General features: G+C 37.3%; 2 protein-coding genes across 9 annotated transcripts in view; one reads left to right on the top strand and one right to left on the bottom strand.

Moving 5' to 3' along the window:
• The window catches only part of LOC109539386 (homeobox protein araucan), a 49,195-nt gene extending 41,289 nt beyond the window's left edge, over positions 1-7,906 (bottom strand). For 2 of the 4 annotated variants that reach the window (XR_007282277.1, XM_019907103.2), the window contains exons 1-2: positions 7,643-7,906; positions 3,667-4,525 (exon numbers count right to left, since the gene is read on the bottom strand). Coding sequence is in view for 3 of the 4 variants with exons in the window: in XM_019907103.2 (XP_019762662.1) it covers positions 3,667-3,918 (252 nt within the window). In the remaining variant the exon portion in view is untranslated. The remainder of the gene's footprint in view (positions 1-3,666; positions 4,526-7,642) is intronic. The other 2 variants (XM_019907101.2, XM_019907102.2) reach the window with 2 other exon arrangements.
• Positions 7,907-11,905: 3,999 nt separating this feature from the next.
• The window catches only part of LOC109539382 (ankyrin repeat domain-containing protein SOWAHB), a 57,832-nt gene continuing 52,130 nt past the window's right edge, over positions 11,906-17,607 (top strand). For all 5 annotated transcript variants that reach the window (XM_019907093.2, XM_019907094.2, XM_048669683.1 and 2 more), the window contains exons 1-2: positions 11,906-12,067; positions 13,833-14,410. In XM_019907093.2, the coding sequence (XP_019762652.2) occupies positions 11,944-12,067; positions 13,833-14,410 (702 nt within the window). In that variant the 5' untranslated portion in view covers positions 11,906-11,943. The remainder of the gene's footprint in view (positions 12,068-13,832; positions 14,411-17,607) is intronic.

The following is a 17,607-nucleotide window of genomic DNA, read 5'->3' on the forward strand; positions in this document are numbered from 1 at the left end:
AGATGAAGCTGACAAAAGGGAAGGAAATAATCATTCTAAGAACAACGTTTTCGAATTATTGAACCATCATCAACTTTTGGGGTTAAATAGTGATGATTTAAACCAATTTGTCTAGTCGAAAAATGGGTCGTTCTCTGAATGCAGAGCTAAACAAGTTACGATTATTCTACGTCTGAACGAATTTTTGAATCGGTAGGCTTTTTAGGGCAGGATTAATATTTTTTTATTTTTTCAGCAAATTGAATGGGGATCCATGTAAATCCACTTGAAAAGGATTTATTTGTTTGTCGCCCCGTCATAGGAACCATTTATGATCCGATTTGTTTTCGTATGTGTATTTTTCGAAGAAAAATCTTCTGGTAGAAATCTCCATTTACGCCTTACAAAAATTAATGCAATCGAAAAAGTTAAAATGGATCTGCGTTCAATTTTTTTCGGTTTTCGCCCTGGAAATCTTTTTTTTTTAAGTTTCAAAATAACTTTCAATAGGGACTTTTTGAGCAGCTTGAAGCTTTTAAGGCTTGATGCGCATCTGAGGTTTCAAAAATTAGTGGGATTTTTCCTTTGATTTGAGGTGCGCGAAACTTTCTAACTGCAGACCAGAATACTGCAGAAAATTCTTAGAATTGTTGCCTGCTTGTAGTGGAAGCATACGCTGATGCATGGAGAAAGTTTCAATGAGTTTCAACTGTAAATACATTTTGTAGACATTTTCCAACTTGAGTCAACCGAGTAGAAACGAAACATTTGGTACTCGCTCGATTTAAAAAATCGTCTAGACTAAAATACTGCAGGAATTTGCAACAAGTTCTTGTCGCTTATAGGCAAAACACCCGACAAAGCCTGGAGAAGTCAAACTATTTAGTCTTCGCTTGATTAAAAAAATCGTCCAGACTCAAATACTGTCGGAATTTGCAATAAATTCTACTGGCTTGTAGGAAAAACCTGCGCTGATGCATGGAGAAAGTTTCAATGAGTTTCAACTGTAAATAAATTTTGTAGACATTTTCCAATTTGAGTCAACCGAGTAGAGTCAAAACATTTGGTACTCGCTTGATCAAAAAAATCCTCCGGACTAAAATACTGCCGGAATTTGCAATAAATTCTACTGGCTTGTAGGAAAAACATACGCTGACGCATGGAGAAAGTTTCAATTAGTTTCCGCTGTAAATAAATTTTGTAGACATTTTCCAACTTGAGTCAACCGAGTAGAGTCAAAACATTTGGTACTCGCTTGATCAAAAAAATCCTCCGGACGAAAATACTGCCGGAATTTGCAATAAATTCTACTGGCTTGTAGGAAAAATATACGCGGATGTATGGAGAAAGTTTCAATGAGCTGCCGCTGTAAATTAATTTTGTAGAAATTTTCCAACTTGAGTCGTCCTAGAAGATTCAAAACATTTGGTCCTGGCTTGATTTAAAAGATCGTCCAGACCACAAAAATGTAGGAAATTGCAAGAAATTCTGCCTACTTCTAGGAAAAACATACAGTAACGCATGGAAAAAGCTTCAATGCGTTTCCGCAGTAAATTAATTTTATATAAATTTTCCAACTTGAGTCAACCCAGTAAAAAGTCCAAAAAAACAATAAACATTCCAATTTCAACACCTTACATCCAGTTAAAAGGAATGTTCATATAAACTTTCTACTTGCTTTTGTAGTGCTTTAGGAGATGATGGGTAAGGAAAAATCAACAAATAGAAACCAATTGCAAATAAAAAAAGTGAGCAAAACTTTTAAACTGACTAAAATCGAAAAAATCGGAAACATATGCGAACATATATGCAGCTTGACCAAGAACAATTTACTTTCCCGAAAGACAGATAATTAAGAACTCATACCACGTGCTCTGGAGGTTTCACGAACAACCCATCAATGTATATTAATGAAAAGTTAGTTAGTGGTAGGTCTCGCAGGTGCTTTTCTTCATAAAGCGGCCGGCTCGAGGGAAGTAGAATACGTGTCTTGTCCACTACTGCGGAAGTTCTATTAATTACCTTTTAATATTCCGTTTTTCAGACGCACCACGTGTGTTATTAAAACACTTTGAGACCGTTTAAACGTGTGTGGGAAAGTTCCTCAAGGGTCATCCGAGTGCATTAAAAATAACCTTAACTAATGTGAACTTTCTCTCATTTTTGTCAACCATGTTTCTTCCTTCTAGTTGCTCCCCTTCTATTTCGGTTTGGTCGGCCAGACTGCCATATCGAAAAGAACTAGCTTAATAAAAACAGTAACACAACATTAAGAGCCATTAAGAACAATGGCGCTCGACCATTAATATGTATGAAAATATGGCAGCCCACGCGGTATTAAAAAGGTATTAACTTATTTTAATACGTCTTTGTATCTATGTGGAGTGTCGGTCGTGTGTCAGGCCTTTTGATAGGTCAAAGATAATTTTTTTTAATTAGTTTCATTTCAGTTGCGTTTCCGCTCGGTGTTTTGTCCAACCTTTCAGGGATCAACAACGTAAATATCTCCGAAGAAAAGTTGGTGCAGTCAGTAGGTGGATTTGTTATAGTTTAAAATATGTTCGACTTAATTGGCGATCAAATTTCTCGTTGCACCGAACACAAGCCCCCATTGTCCAAATGGGGGCCTAATAAGGGTCAACATGTCCCTCACGTGGCGATAAAAGTCAAAATTGCTTAAATTTATATCCTTCTTTGAATGCTGGGCAACTCGAGCTAATTCTCACGTTAATCGGCCACGGAACAAAGGCGTTTTAGAACCAGAAACAGAAACTGATACTTTGGCGATTTATTGGTTGCGGGGGTTTGTTTGAAATGTACACTAATGGAATCATGCAGAGTTGAAGAACATTTTAAATATCAAGAGAGTGGACTGTATAACATGAGGAAAGTTAACAGTGCACAACGCCAACATAAGAAGATTGGGTTGCAAAAGATTGCCAAAACCATACAGAAAGTTTCTATTGGAAAAAATCACGATTGCATGGAAAAACAAAAATGAGGAGCCTCCCTCAAGGATCCCCCTTCTCACACTTTCTCTACAGCATATACTGCCATGACATATACAATTACAACTTACCAGACAAAAAACGACGTAAGGTACCTTGGGATAGCAATCGACCATAAACTCAAATTCACTAAACACACACGAAACATCAGAACAGAAACGATAAAAAGTACAAAACACTTTCGATCACTAACAAACAAAGACAAAGGAATTAGTACCAATACCGCGACAAAAATATACAAAGCGATCTGCAGACCCCTCTTGGACTACGGACATATACTCATGGCCAACGGAACAGAAAGGACAAAACGATACGTACAAACAACTGAACAAATCGCACTAAGACTAATAACACGAATAAGACACCCCCAAAACCCCCTGCACAACCCTTCCAACCAACTACTATACGAACGCACAAACATGACCAAAATTTCGGAAAGACTAATACACTTACAGACAAAATGGACAAACAACCCTCACAACTGGACCATACTGAATCCCCTTTGCCTAACAAGACGGGCAAAACATTCCCGTTTTCGTACCCCAACAGATACTTTACTGGAACACCTACAAACGCAACTGAACTAACGACTAAGACCTATTTGTTTTGTGGTATATATGGTTGTGTATATATATATATATATATATTCCTGTATATGAAAAACTCTAGTTGGACTCACCTGATGCCCATAGTAATCGGCAGGAGTTCCACTGATTGCTGCGGCCATTGAATGGTGGCCCCTTAAATCCTCAGCTGCATCCGTCAAGCTTTCCAGATTTTGGTCCTGGTGACCTGGATGCGACATGCTCATATCAGGATGGCGCATGCTGCCGTGCATATCAACCAAATGGTCATGCTGTGTTGAATGGAGGTCGGACATGCTGACGCCCATCATCAACGGCGAAACGTGTTGATCCCAAGTTTCGTCCATTGTCTAATTGGCCGGTGGGAAAGTCGTAGTAATAGTAATTAGATGCGAGTAGTTTCTGCACACTCGTCGAAAATAACGACTTTTCACAACGTCCGTTTGAGGACAATTTTCGTTCCAGTTTAAAAGAAACCACTTTGCGTGTGCTTCAGTGACCCGTAGAAAGCAACGGGCTAATTTCAAAGCAAACTCATCGGCAAGTGGAGTGCTTTACTTGGAACCATTATCTATTTTTTTAATAGTGGCGATTCTGCAGAGGCTCGACAACGTCCCCTTCTCGCTCACGCACACGAGTTTCGAAAGTAAACTAATTATTCTTTGTTCCTTCTCTCGCTCGCTCGTTCACGGAGCTAATCAAGTCGCATTGATGATGACCACTCGAAAGTCAAGGGCCGTTGAGAACGTCAGTTGCTGCATGATGCCTCATTGTCGCTTTTTGTCAAAGTGGTGCTCTCGAGAAGATCCGAAGCACTGTATTCCACGTGCGACGTATTTGATCTGTTGACTCAACCAGTAACAGGTGGCTTTTGATTTAGGTTTTGTTAGTTTTCGTTGGCGGTTTCGTCCCGCATTCGGGGAAAAACTCGTGCTAACTGCCTACAAGAACAATCTGAAAAAGAAACGTTCATCAGTTGAAGCCAAATACATTAGTAGATGGACGGAGGCAGTCGTTCCAAAAAAGCCGATGTGTTGCGAGCAACATTGATTCAATCTATCTTTGAAAAAAACAGAATTTTTTCTCAACTTTTAACTCTCAAATGAGTTCGAGTTTCCAAACTTTAATTATCAGTTATATTGCAAGATGACTTGTTGACTGGTCATACTAATATAGGCAATTTCCAATATAAGTTCTTTCAATTGCGTATATTTGAGGTTTCAAACCTTTTCCTTTTCTGCTTCAACGTTTGTTTGTTCCATGTTAATTTTTAGGCGCATTTGGTTGTCGCTTCAATGCAACAAACACCATTTGAGTCAGTTTATTGGTAAAGTAATCATCGTGATCATTAATTTTGACTTACAGAAATCTAGTTTTTTGCGTGTTTCATAAAAACAGTTTTTATTCAGCACTATATTATAGGTACCCACTATGGGACCTTAAGTATCGTGAACACAGAAGATTTTTTGGGTTTAAGTTTATTATGTTAAATTTCAATTTGCCGCTGCTAAAACAAACTAGATTTTTGTAAAATCTGGACAGCTTTTAATTTTTTAGCATTTCTTCTCCAGCCATTCGTCCCTTTTGGGTTTTCAGCAATGAGTTCAATTAATGATCATCGGTTACGATAGCAAGTAGTCCATTTCTCCAATTTTTCAGTTTTGAGTCTTTTGCAAGATGAATTTTCGATTAAAAAAAGGAAAATTAGCACGAGGATCTTCTAGAGTAGTTTTCATGCGAACAACCAGATCAAGAGTTCAATTCATAATTTCGATCCATTTTGCCTTTGGAATGCTGCCTCTTGTACAAATTTATATAAAGCTGGTTTATGTTTGTGTTGCTGTTGATTTGACCCGATTTGATCCTATTTGGCAGGATTCTCTGATTTCTCAGAAACAAAGTGACAAAAGTATTGTTAAATAGTTGCTCCTATCTAATCTAACGACAATGTATGATTTAATGGTAAAAATAATTGAGCAGAAAAAAAAATCTTGAGGAAGTGAACGTTAATTGATATACAATTGATTATAATATAATAATTGATATATAAAAGTTCCCCAGTTTTGCACTTAAAGCAGATAAATTCGTCCATTTTTAGTTAAACTAATGGGTCAAGCCCCAAAAGAGCGAAATCAACGGCGAGCTTCTCTTGATTACTAAATTGACATTTTCCAGCGAAATTAAAGCTGCATTAAATTAAAATTAAAATCCGACAGAATTGGAAAATAGTCTAAATAAATGTATATGGAAATCAAAATAAATTCACAGTTTAAAGGAAAATATTTGCGAGGACTGAAAAATCTGCGGTTAAAGTGTGGTTGTTGCTCAAAGAACTTCAAATTTGGAAACATTATCAATATTATTTGTTATTTGGTCGATTGAGCAGCGTTATTTCCAGAAAGTTCAGTTGGAACTTAAAAAAGGCGTGTACACAAAGTTTCTTTTTAAACTGAAAAGTCCTGCGACTTTTGGGTTGACAAAAGACAAAATTATTTTGTAAAATTGACGAAGAAGGTGCAAATGAAGTGGCACCAGAGATAATGAACAAAGCATAGTAAAAGTGGATTAAAATATCAATATATCTGAAAACTGGTGAAATAAATCAATATTCAGGATGAAGGAAGAGAATATAGACATACTAAAATGTCAGGATCCTCTTCTATTGAGGGCTAAAGTTCTGCAAAAAATGTTTCTTTGAAATATCGAGCTGATGATTCAATGGATTTAAATGAAATTAGTAACCGAGTTCATCCGCTTTTGGCAAGTGGTGAACTCTTGAGTGTGTTTTCACAGAGTCACACCTTTTTCTATAGCGGCTGGAATCAACTGAGTTTTTTTGAGCTGATGCGCTAATCAATTAGGAACATTTTTGGTTCTTATAAATTCTTGTAAAATTCAGAGTTTTGGCGCTAAAAAATATTTCTGATTCCTTGTTAACCTTGTTGAGAATTTCGTACAATAACTGCAAAGGTCGTAGTAAACGATAAGGTTTTTTTTATCATAAATTAAAAGCGTTTTATAAGTATGAATTGACCGTCATGGTCTGCCGTCCATTGAAATTATCACGGCGAAACTAAATTTAGTTAATAATTTTTTAATTTAATTTAGAAATTTATTAATTGGCAAGAAAACAGAAATCATATTTTTGTGCAAACACACAAACACAGAATAAAAAATGTGAAAACAACAGCTACCAGATAAAAGGTTCGGGTGGGTTTGTACCATTACGCAAAGAAATCACCACTTGCCCAACACTCCAATTGGATGAAAAAACTCGGTTGCTTCATCAAAACATGAACCTGACGCAGTGAGTTTGAGTAAAATCCATGGTTTCATTCGCTCGAAATTTCAAAAAAACATTATTTCTTTGAAGAACTTTGAGCCGGACATTTTTTAGTAATAAAATTTAGGTCAGATCGTCTTCTTTTACGCCAAAGAATGTCGCAGGGCCCTTTTGATCATGTACTCACGGGACCCTGTAAAATGCTAACGATGACAAAAATAAGTGTTAAAAGAACGTGACTGAGTGTTCGCCAAATTATTATTAAAATGATCCACTAGAAATCATGACAAAAATCATGTTAAAATTGCGATAAACCGATAAATTAGCAAATATACGGGCAAAATACATGTACATTTTGCTGCCGCCTTTTGTCCGAATTAAATTATCTCAAAACTTGGTGTCTTCTTGAAATTGGACTATATGGAAAGCCCTTCGGCCCTTGTTGCAAAAAAGGCTCCTTGGGAATGTTCTCCCTGAAGACTGGAATATTTGCTTAAGGTTTGGTGCTTAATAGGCAAAATTATTTTTTTGATCCAACGCCTGCTAGCAAATTGAGGATGCAACATGAGCAGCGCCGCTCTTTAACACGCCGGAGTACATCAAGAGCAAAGCCTATGAATGCGGCTTTTAGGGCTTCATTATTGAACTTAAGCAGTGGAAAGTCGGCACTTTGTACCCTTTTTAGGGGGGATATTTTGTGACTAAATGCAAAGGGCAGCATTTTACATGGCTCGAGATAGAAATGAGTGAAAGATTGCGGCCTGATGGTCGAACCCGACCATTCTTACCTTTGCCAATACGACGATATCCAAGCAGTGCGACCAAAAGTGAAAACGAGCACAGTCCCAAATCACCCCGTCGGCACCCGGAAAACTTTTCGCAACGCCGGAGAAAAAGCGCGGGAATTGAGCACCGCGACGCCAAAAGGGCCTGATATACGCGCGTCTCGACGCACTGTGCCTGTTCTAATGTAATACCCGTTTACTTTGGTCTATACTGTATACCAATACTGTTATGCTCATATATCGTTTTAACCGTAGTAAGTGTATGGGCCTGATCTAGCAGGCCGCCTGCGTGCGGCCGAACGATTTCAGTGACCGCCCCATGCCCGCGGTGCTCCGCGCCCCCCCTTTTGCTGCCCCACGGGTCCGTCGACGTTCGAGGTATAATTAGGTTTTGTGTAATTGCTACGAGGAATCGTCAACATTCATTCGTTCAACCCTAAACTAAACCAGCAAAAAGAATAACCTCAGAAAAAAATCTCCTTTAGTTCAAGATTCAGCCACTGGTTTATACCTAGTTAGATTTGAAAAATGTTTTACTCGTCTGCGAATCAAGCAACCCAATGGTGATATGACGTCATATTGGATTCGTACATGTGACATTTTTCTATGTGACAGTCGTCAGTAAGGTTAAGTCCTGTGTATTCAAAAGCACAAGCGCCCCCTGGCAGCTAAATTTGACGGCAAATTAACTAATAACATTTGACGTTTAGTTTTGTTGACATTGACGTTTACATGTCATTGTGATTTATTTTGTTCAGTTTTTGCAAGCCTTTAAACAAACACGAACGTATTGAAAAGTGTGAAGTATTGTTTTAAGTTGTAGACCTAAAAACAAAGTAAAACCGTAATGCTAAACAAATTTGATGATTTTTTGCAATATCTTCTTCAGCAAACAAAATGCCCAAGTCAAGAAGCCTTAGTAGTTCTGAAATAATTAAGTTTAAAAAAAATGGATTAAATGCACTAAATCACGTTTTTAAACCGAGCTTTTGTTTCTGCCGCCCTTTTCCAGTTCTTGTAGCCTTCAGTAACACAACTTAAACAGCTGGTTCCACCTTATTTGAAGAAAAATCTACAAGGGAAAACGGAATATAGCATCTTTGAGAATAACTGGACTTAAAGCTACGAAGATCAGAACCATAAGTACTGTTTTTTAGAAAAACCTGCTAAGACGGGCTGGCTTGAAAGTTCGAGTAGCGATAGAGCCAAACCAATGTCTCCTTTTTCGTCTATATGAAAATATTTGGCTCTGGTCCTAGCAGGAAACAAGTACCCATATTTAGATTAGAAAATAATTTATTAATATTAAGTACTTACAAAATTTTTTTTTCAATTCCCGAAAATCTCGGAATGTTTTCACCTTCGCTATCATTAGTGTCAAATTTGATCTGAATTTTTTACTTCGCAATTATTTATATCGCTTTTAAAACCGATTGGGCGAGACAAATTTTGGTTGCGCCGCCAATGCGCTCAAGCTCTACGGAAAAACCGGCATTTAAAAGACCGATAAAATAGTAACGCAAGTAAACCAAATAGCGCAAACTGCATCGTCTATTCAAAGTTCTAATTCCATTTATTTATATTTTCTTGTTCTACGCAAGTAATTGACTTTGTCGTAATTTATTCAGCGGCCAATCAAATAGCACTTTGAACTATTTTATTACAAATCGGCCTATGAAAACGTTGCGTCTATCGCCCACCTTTGCTTAGAGAACATAAGGTACAGAGTGCGTTCTATCAGGAGCGATCGATATATTTCCATCAATCAAATCAAATTAAAATTAAATCAAAATATGCTTTATTGCCACGGAAAAATTCACAAATTTCATGCACAAAGCGACTGAAAAAAACAAATAAAAATACTAATTTGCCAACATTCAGTAGAACCCTCATAGTTCTTCGATTACAGGTACATTTCCTAAACCGACTTGACGTGAAACAGAGGCTCGTCTAAATTCATCCTGGAACTAACACATGAAGAATGTGAACAAAAACCCTTTCTGGGGTCACAACTTTCAAGAAATACAAAAACTTCGGCCATCGAAAGTATTTCAATAACTCTGATAGTCCATGGGAAAAATTCATGCTAAGTATACGAGAAACTGATTTTCGGGCAAAGTTATCCTGAAAAGTTTGCGCTGGATTACCAATAATTAAGTTATCGGATCACATTTTTTTGACAGGATTTTAAACAGTGAGATATTCCTACTTCAAAATCAGAAGAACGATGATCTTTTTAAATGATAGTTCTCCTGTCCATTTTCAAAGAGTTGGCACTAATTTTCGCGATGTAAATCATCCAAAATGAGGGATAACTCGTACTGGGCCCATTGCTTGGCCAGCGCGATGTCCAGACCTAAACCCATTGGACATTTTTACAATAATAATTTTTATATCATACCAAAAGCGTCTTTCATTTGAACCCATGTATGTCTTTGTTGTTATTTAAGTCATTCCGTCTCATGCTAATGCATCGGCCAGTCGAGTCTCGACACAAAGACAATTGCAAAATTTCGAAAAAAATCCATAAATAATTCAAGCAAATCCCGAACCATATCAAACCTCCGCAATTATCTACTTAACCAAGACATACAAAGCGACTTAAACCTGTCTAATTATGCGGCATTAAGCGGTTAATTGTCTTGCAAACGGTGAACTGGAGGAATCGCTTTTTCCCAAATTGAGGAAAAACTACTAGAAAACGTAATTGTCTCCTAATGTAAATGTCATGTTGCCGACAATATTTACTGGCTGGTTATATAGGAACTACGCCATTGTAATTTGCGTACGGTTTTCCGAACGTTTAAATTGGTCGGAGCTTTCTATGTAAAAGTGTAGAACTACCCGAATCCGCCCAAAGTTTCGCTTCATAATGAAATAATAAAAGAAATCCACGATTAAGACATCCTGCATATTAATCGGGCATTTGTGTAAATTGTCTGTCAGCAGTCCATAATTAGACGGTGTCGATGGTCCTTTTGTGCAAAATTTACAATGTGAGACAATGTTTTCATATATCTTAATTACCACCGCACCTCTTCAACTCAGGGCATCCGGCTGCAGCATTTGTATTATTGTAATTAACCTGCAACGTGGTTATTTAGCAAAATTTCCTATTTATATGCAGGACACTTACATATCTGACTCACCAGGGAGTTTCACTTCTATTAATAAATAAGGCGAAGTTTGTGTGTCCCTAAACCAACAAACTATTGATTGGGCTTTTTTGGCTAAATGTGCCTAACTGTAAAAGAAATGATGAATGTATTGCCCACGAGGGGCCATTGTATAAAATTAAAACTAAATACTCTAAACCGGCTTTTTATGGGGAACCACTTAAAACAATAAAACTAACAAGCAGTGTCGAGGTGAATGGGTTTAAAGCTCGGGTCAGAACTTAAACGATAGCCACCTTGAACTGTCTAATTGTTGCTAAACATAAGAGCCAGTTTTTTATGGCAGATTTCAGAAACGTGTTAGTTTAGATACACATTTCTACTTATGCGTAAATATAAATGGTTGGCGCAAAAGTTGAACTAAAAATAGGCCTTTTTCGTAGGTTATTTTGGGTACTTTAAGAACGTACATTGAGTGGAAACAAAACAAATTTATTTAAAGCGAGCTGTTTGAAGCCCTTTACTTGAAGTGTACTGCAGTTTTTCTTAGCAGGTATTTCTAAAATAACAACAAATTTACACAAAACCATAAAAACGGTTTGTTCATCTACCATAGTATCTATGTGATTACCATAATAAATCTGAAAACTGAACTAACTGAAAAAAATCCTATAGCATACGATTTACCTACCGTACCATAGAAGAGACTGTGAAAGGCAAGATCATTCACATTTATTCAATCTTTGGCCATAAACAATAAGAGACGACAAGAGATGGATGAAAATAATCTTTCATATCCGCAAACAATGACGAGAAAATCAAGGGCATTAACTGAATCAATCAAAATGAAACCCAGATAAAAAAAACTGGATAAAGCAGAAAACTGAAAGTGAAGCAAAAGAGGAGATATAACAATCCAAAATGCTCATAAATTGGAATCAAAACGCGTGTGTACATTTCTTTACTGATTTTTTGGGAAACCAAATATAATCCTTCACTTGACTCTTCTTGAACTTGCAACAGTTTTTTCAACCAGATCCGTTATTTAATGGTTTAATGGGTAACTACTCAAAGCGGACAACTGCAAGCGGTGTAAACGCAGCGAGCGAAAATCTGGGGAATATCTAGTAACTTTCGCTAAGCCACATTACGCAGCCTGCTGGCCCGTCAGCTGACACATAAACAACTATGGCCGCTCCCGAGTTAAGTTTTCAGATAGTGTACGAGTTTTTCGTGGAAAACGGTGGTAAAGTGAAAAACAAGGACGCTGTGCGGCATTTTAAACGATACCTGACGGATCCGGCAAGAAAAAGTATGCCTTAAACACCTGCCCGATGCATAAATATTTGCATAAATAGCCTCCGAGTGTTTGTTTTGGTTGACTTCGTTCATTCGACTTGTTGCTTTTGGTTGGATTTTTCGGCAATAATCACTAGTTTTTAGTGCATTTGAGGCAGGAGAAAGTTGTAGGAAGAACTCCCGGTGAACTGAAGCTCCCCATATGCATAGAAAAGGGTTTGGGTCGTCTATACTAAGAAAAATATCGGCGGTTAAAGATTGTGAATGCTCAAAAACCGCTTAAAATTGGCCAAAACTGTTGAGTATTTCGTATCTGAAGCTTCTAGAGTTGAGTTTGTCGCATTTGTCGCGTCCTGAAGATGAAAATGATGTAACATTCGAGGCATTTTGGGACTTGAATTTTACCGCTTATAAAAATTTCGGGCAAAAATCAAAATAAAAAAAAAATGGGTTTCTTTCGACATCAGGAGGCTTCCAATATGCATCTATAAAGTGTTTGGGTATATGGTAAGAAAGGTATCGTCGATTAAAAATCGTGAATACTCAAAAAGGCTTAACTTGGGCCAAAAATGTGGATTATTTTGGATCTGAGGCTTCTAGCCAATGACTTCGTTGCATTTTTGGCTTTCTTCAAATGAAAAATGATGCAGATTTGAGGGCATTTTGAGAGTCCAACTTTTTTCGATAAATCGACTCTACCCCCTTATAGGCCTGGGTAACTCAGTGAATTTTTATGTGAATATGTAGGTGTTTCAACCCAACGCACCGGCGCAGTAACTCAGTTCCGTTGCTGGGAAAATGATGACCTTTTTTTACTTGTTTGCAGATTTATGTTAACGGTCAAAATTATTTTGAAAATTCGCCGCCTTCATTGCTCTGAAGACCTAAAGTTTCTTTAAAATTTCAGGTCCTTCCAGTTTTGGCAAAGTTATTGTTGTTTTGGCAAGTTGATTAAGCAATTAATTCTACGCAAAATACGCATTATTTTTAGTTTTACTTAAAAATACTAACAATCTTAATACATTTTATTGGAACACTCACTTCGTTAACAGCATTGTAAAAAAAATCCGTTCGAATTTCGTGCAAAATCATGATATTTTTTTCTGGATTGTTTTCCAAGCTCCCCGATATTTCCCCGAACAAAACAAGCGAAACTTTATAATCAATTATTTGGGGTTTTCAATCGCGGTTTCTTTACTTTTAGGTCAATATTTCTCAACAAAACTCACTCTAAACAGAAAAACTCGGCTTTTCCTAACGTTTTACTGTAAAACGGTGGAAAACCCAGAGTCTTATGCAAAAAAATTAAGAGATCGATTTTACAAGAAAGCTCGTCGTCTTCGGGCCCAGACGTTTGGTATTCGTTATCGTCTTTTTCAAATACCCGTTTTACTTAAAAAATGTCCCCAATTTGCTTTTTTTCAAGTTTCAAGCTTAATTGCGAGCGAATTTATGCATCGGTTTGATAATCGCTTATCAGATGGCTGTTTTCATTGTCAACAATTAGGTACAGAAATGGTTATTGTTCCTTGTAAACACTTGCGTTCATTCATGAGAATGGAACTTGGTAGATAATTTGCGCTTTATGAATGCGTACTTAAGTCCTAGATTCCAAGCTAGGCACTATTTAATCCACAGGTGAAAAGAGTTGAAGCTGTGTTTGACTGTGTTTTTGAACTGGAACTTAAACAATTCTAATTGCAATAGTCAAAATCTTATATAAATCAGCAAAAAACTTCGGTGTCTTTCAAAAAACAGCCACTTTATTATTGTTTCAGATGAAAACAGACTGCGGTTCAAGGAATACGTAAACGCGTTGGCGCACACTAAACAAGAAGGTGACGAAAAAGTCCTTATCCTCAAAACCAAGTACCTAAACCGGCAAGAACCACCGTCCTCTCCTCTAAGCACCTCCAGCAGTTCTCTCAGCCTCACTCAGAACGACCCAAGAAACAATGTGGGATTGCCGAATGTTCCTGTTGGAAGTGGCTTCCAATCGTATGGCAGCACTACCTCACTTAATACACCGACAAGACAGCCGCCTCCTTATAGAAATCCGCCTCCAGTGGTGTCGCCTTCAGCTTCCCTGGATAGTATCAGTCTGAGCTCAGCGTCCACTCAGGAAGAGAGGCCATCGGCGCCTCCAAGGCGCCGATCAAACGCAACAGAAAGTGATGGAGCTCAGACTAGCAAGGAGAATAACCTTGCCAGTCCAGAGGATAATAAGGAAAACATGGAGAAAAGTGGGCTGAGTGTTAAGGAGAGGACGCAGCAATTCAACCGATTGGCTTCTGTGGAGGACGAGCTGAGCCCGAGGGTTCCAAAGAGTGCAGAAAAGGACCGAAACAAGAGCTGGGTAAGTACTCAATTTGTCAATTTCGACTCAATTTGGCTTGATGCTGGACAATGCCCCGTATAGTTGGCAGCTCATCAGTGCTCTTGTCAGTCTGTTGCGGATAAAAGAACATTAATAACAAAATTTACACAATACAAGTTCGACGGGGTTCCTATAGTCACTTGGCTCATTTAGCAACGCAAATTGCAAGTCATTTGACAGCCAATCATTGAAGAGAGTCTTTCTTACTGACTTTCTCATACGTTGCTGAGGTTAATTGAAGATATAGTTGGTGCGCTTAACAGTTTATCAATTTCTAACTAATCCGATTTAACCACAGTTTAGTGTCCATTCCACGCTCTCAATAATCCTGTCCGATATTCAAAATACATAATCATTCCCCAAGTTGATCATGGGTTAAATTGGGCTTGTAAGTGTTAAATAAAATCCCTATAACCATGCCGCAAAAATGCGCCGTGTTTTCCACACAATCTTTCATCAAATCCGCTGAAAATGCTGAACTTTTCCATTACGTAATGGAGTAATTCCCATAATGGAAACCGTTCATAGTCAAATCAACAAAACGTGTAGTTACATGCCATTCGTGATACGAGCAATACGATTTCGTCACGTTTTACCCTTAGTTTACCTCATATTAAAATTAAAATTTCAAATTGCTTTTTCTGCATCCACGATTCGATTGGATTGTTGAGGTCATTCGGTTTACCAGCTGGGTTTTTTGTCATTTGGAATTGAAAGAACATACTGTGTGAGAAGCAACTGTAACATTGGAAAACGTGAATCCAACCCCAACTTTTCCCCAATCACACCGTATACAGGGTGGTTTAGATTCTACTTGAATCAAGTCTTTGCACAGTTTCTCGCTAATTGAAAAACGGTGCACTGGTTTTTTCCTGGAAAATATCAAATAGTAGACAATAGAACAGTTGTTATTTTTTTAGTCAATAACTCGTTTCAGGAAAAAACTCTAAAGGGCCTTTTTGTTTCTAACTGAATGTAGACTTAAAACGCGACTTTGGTTTGCAAAAAAACCATTGGCGTGCTTTGTTTTTTTTTTCTCCAAAGTATAAAACTTTAACAATTGCGGCGCTTTTTTCATCCCAACTGAATAGGGACTTGAAAAATAATTTTTATTTAAAGAAAACCCTTTGGCGTGCTCTGTATATTTCCACAAGAAAACTGTAATAGTATATTACATAATAACAGCTGTAAGGAGCAAAGCAACAGAATGCTGAATTGAACAGAATGAAAACTGAAAAAAACCATACATTTGCAGAAAAACATAAAACCATTGGCATGCACTGTTTTTTGGTTCTGGAATGGATCAAACGCTAAATACTGCGGTAATTTTATCGGGCACTAACAGTTTCGATTTTTTTTTCAAAACTGCATTTTAGCAGGAAAACTCCCAAAGAGCTTTTTTATTCCCAACTGTATGTAGAATAAGGGTGTTTTCATTGTATCAAAAATTCCTACCAAACTGAACATTAATCATATATATATGAAAGATTAAATAACTTTATACTATCTATCTATTGCTAAATATAACTCTTAAATATTTAATAAACAAATTCAGCTAAACTTCAAATTATTCATGAATCTCTAAAACGCAATACTATTGGTTGTGACGTCTTTGATCATATAAATGGCGGATTGTTTACGTTCTGTGCATGTTCTGTTTAGTTGTTTGGCTGTGTTTCATTAATTATTTTGTGGATTTAAATAATTTATAGTTTGTGTTAAACTAAAAAATGGCTTCAGAAGGATTCCTTAAAGCGTCAACAAACAATTTACCATGTGTACATATTTTTACGGTTACCGAATTTTTAAAAAACGACGAACGCTTTAATTCAGACGAATTTAAGGGTGTTAAAGCAGCAGCGTAAGTAAAAATCCGTATATTCATTATTAGTTACTCTCTCCTTAATATACTAATCTGTCTGTATTGGTTTAAATTAGGTAAATAATATATAGAATTTCTCTTATTCAACTTAACCTAACCTATGCACATGGCTGCTTTAAAAGTAAAATGGACTCTTAATTTGTATTTTGGGTATCACGAGAACAATATGGTGATATCGGATATGTGGAATTGAAACTCGAGGGCTCTTTGTGCACTGTTCAAGGTAGAATTTGCTCAGAACTGCCTCATCATTAGCGTTTTGTTCATACTTTCATTAAAATGATCCTCGCAACAAAAAAACATTGATTTTGATTTAGGAACATCACGTCTAGCTGCTTTTAACCATAAAACTTTGCGTGCATAATCATGGGGAACGGTTAGAAAGAGTTTGCTTGGAGCACTTATTGAGGTATTATTGCATCCTGGCACAAAACACCACTTATTTTGTGATCCATTCATAAAATAGTGACATTTTCCATTATACAAGATAATAATCAATAAAATAATGTTAATCGCAATAACTTAAATAATAAAACAAAGCTGCGAAAACAACAAAATAAAACGAGACACTTTGTTGATATGACCTGCTACGTCACAATCGGGATAGGCAACCGACGATACGGATTCGACGTTTTTGGCGGAAAATATCTTATTTGAATTTAAATTCGCTTTAAAATTACTATGGAGACTTTTTTGCAAAAAAAATATATCAGTGTAATGTTTGCCATAACTACTTTCTGTATATCAACATTAAAAAAAGTGAAAACACTGATGTTGTGAACCATGTTGTTTCGCTCGCTGCTGGAGCTTGGAGGCTTTTGCTCTACAGAGGAGCGAAGTCACAGACTTTGGCAGTTGCAGCCATGATTGAACTGCCGCCACAACAAGCTGGTTGCATTAATTTATATCCGCGTTTTCCATGCATCTCAGAACAATAAATATACATGGTCACCCGAAAGTGACTAAGTAAATAGTGCTGAGGCAAGATGGCGCCGATGGAAGGGGCACGTGGGCCTCCACCGAGCTAATTTGTGTTCACAGCGGGGTTAAATAAACACATACAGACATGGTTAAGCGTTCCGATGACTGGGCACATTCTAAGCGAACGCATCATTAGTCATTTAGCGAGATACGTTATCTCGGTGACGAGGTGTACTTTTAGCGGTGATTACAACAGACTTCGTGCTTATTGAATTCGTTTCGCCATCTAAGGCCTACAGGGTGTGACTCTCGTCTTTACGACTGCGCCATTTCCGCTAGGCTAGTTTGCGTCTCTGTCTCTCTCCCTTTTTCT

The sequence above is a fragment of the Dendroctonus ponderosae genome, unplaced genomic scaffold (genome assembly GCF_020466585.1).
Source record: "Dendroctonus ponderosae isolate FM_Combo_2020 unplaced genomic scaffold, Dpon_F_20191213v2 Dpon_F_20191213_9, whole genome shotgun sequence".
Lineage (NCBI taxonomy): Eukaryota > Metazoa > Arthropoda > Insecta > Coleoptera > Curculionidae > Dendroctonus > Dendroctonus ponderosae.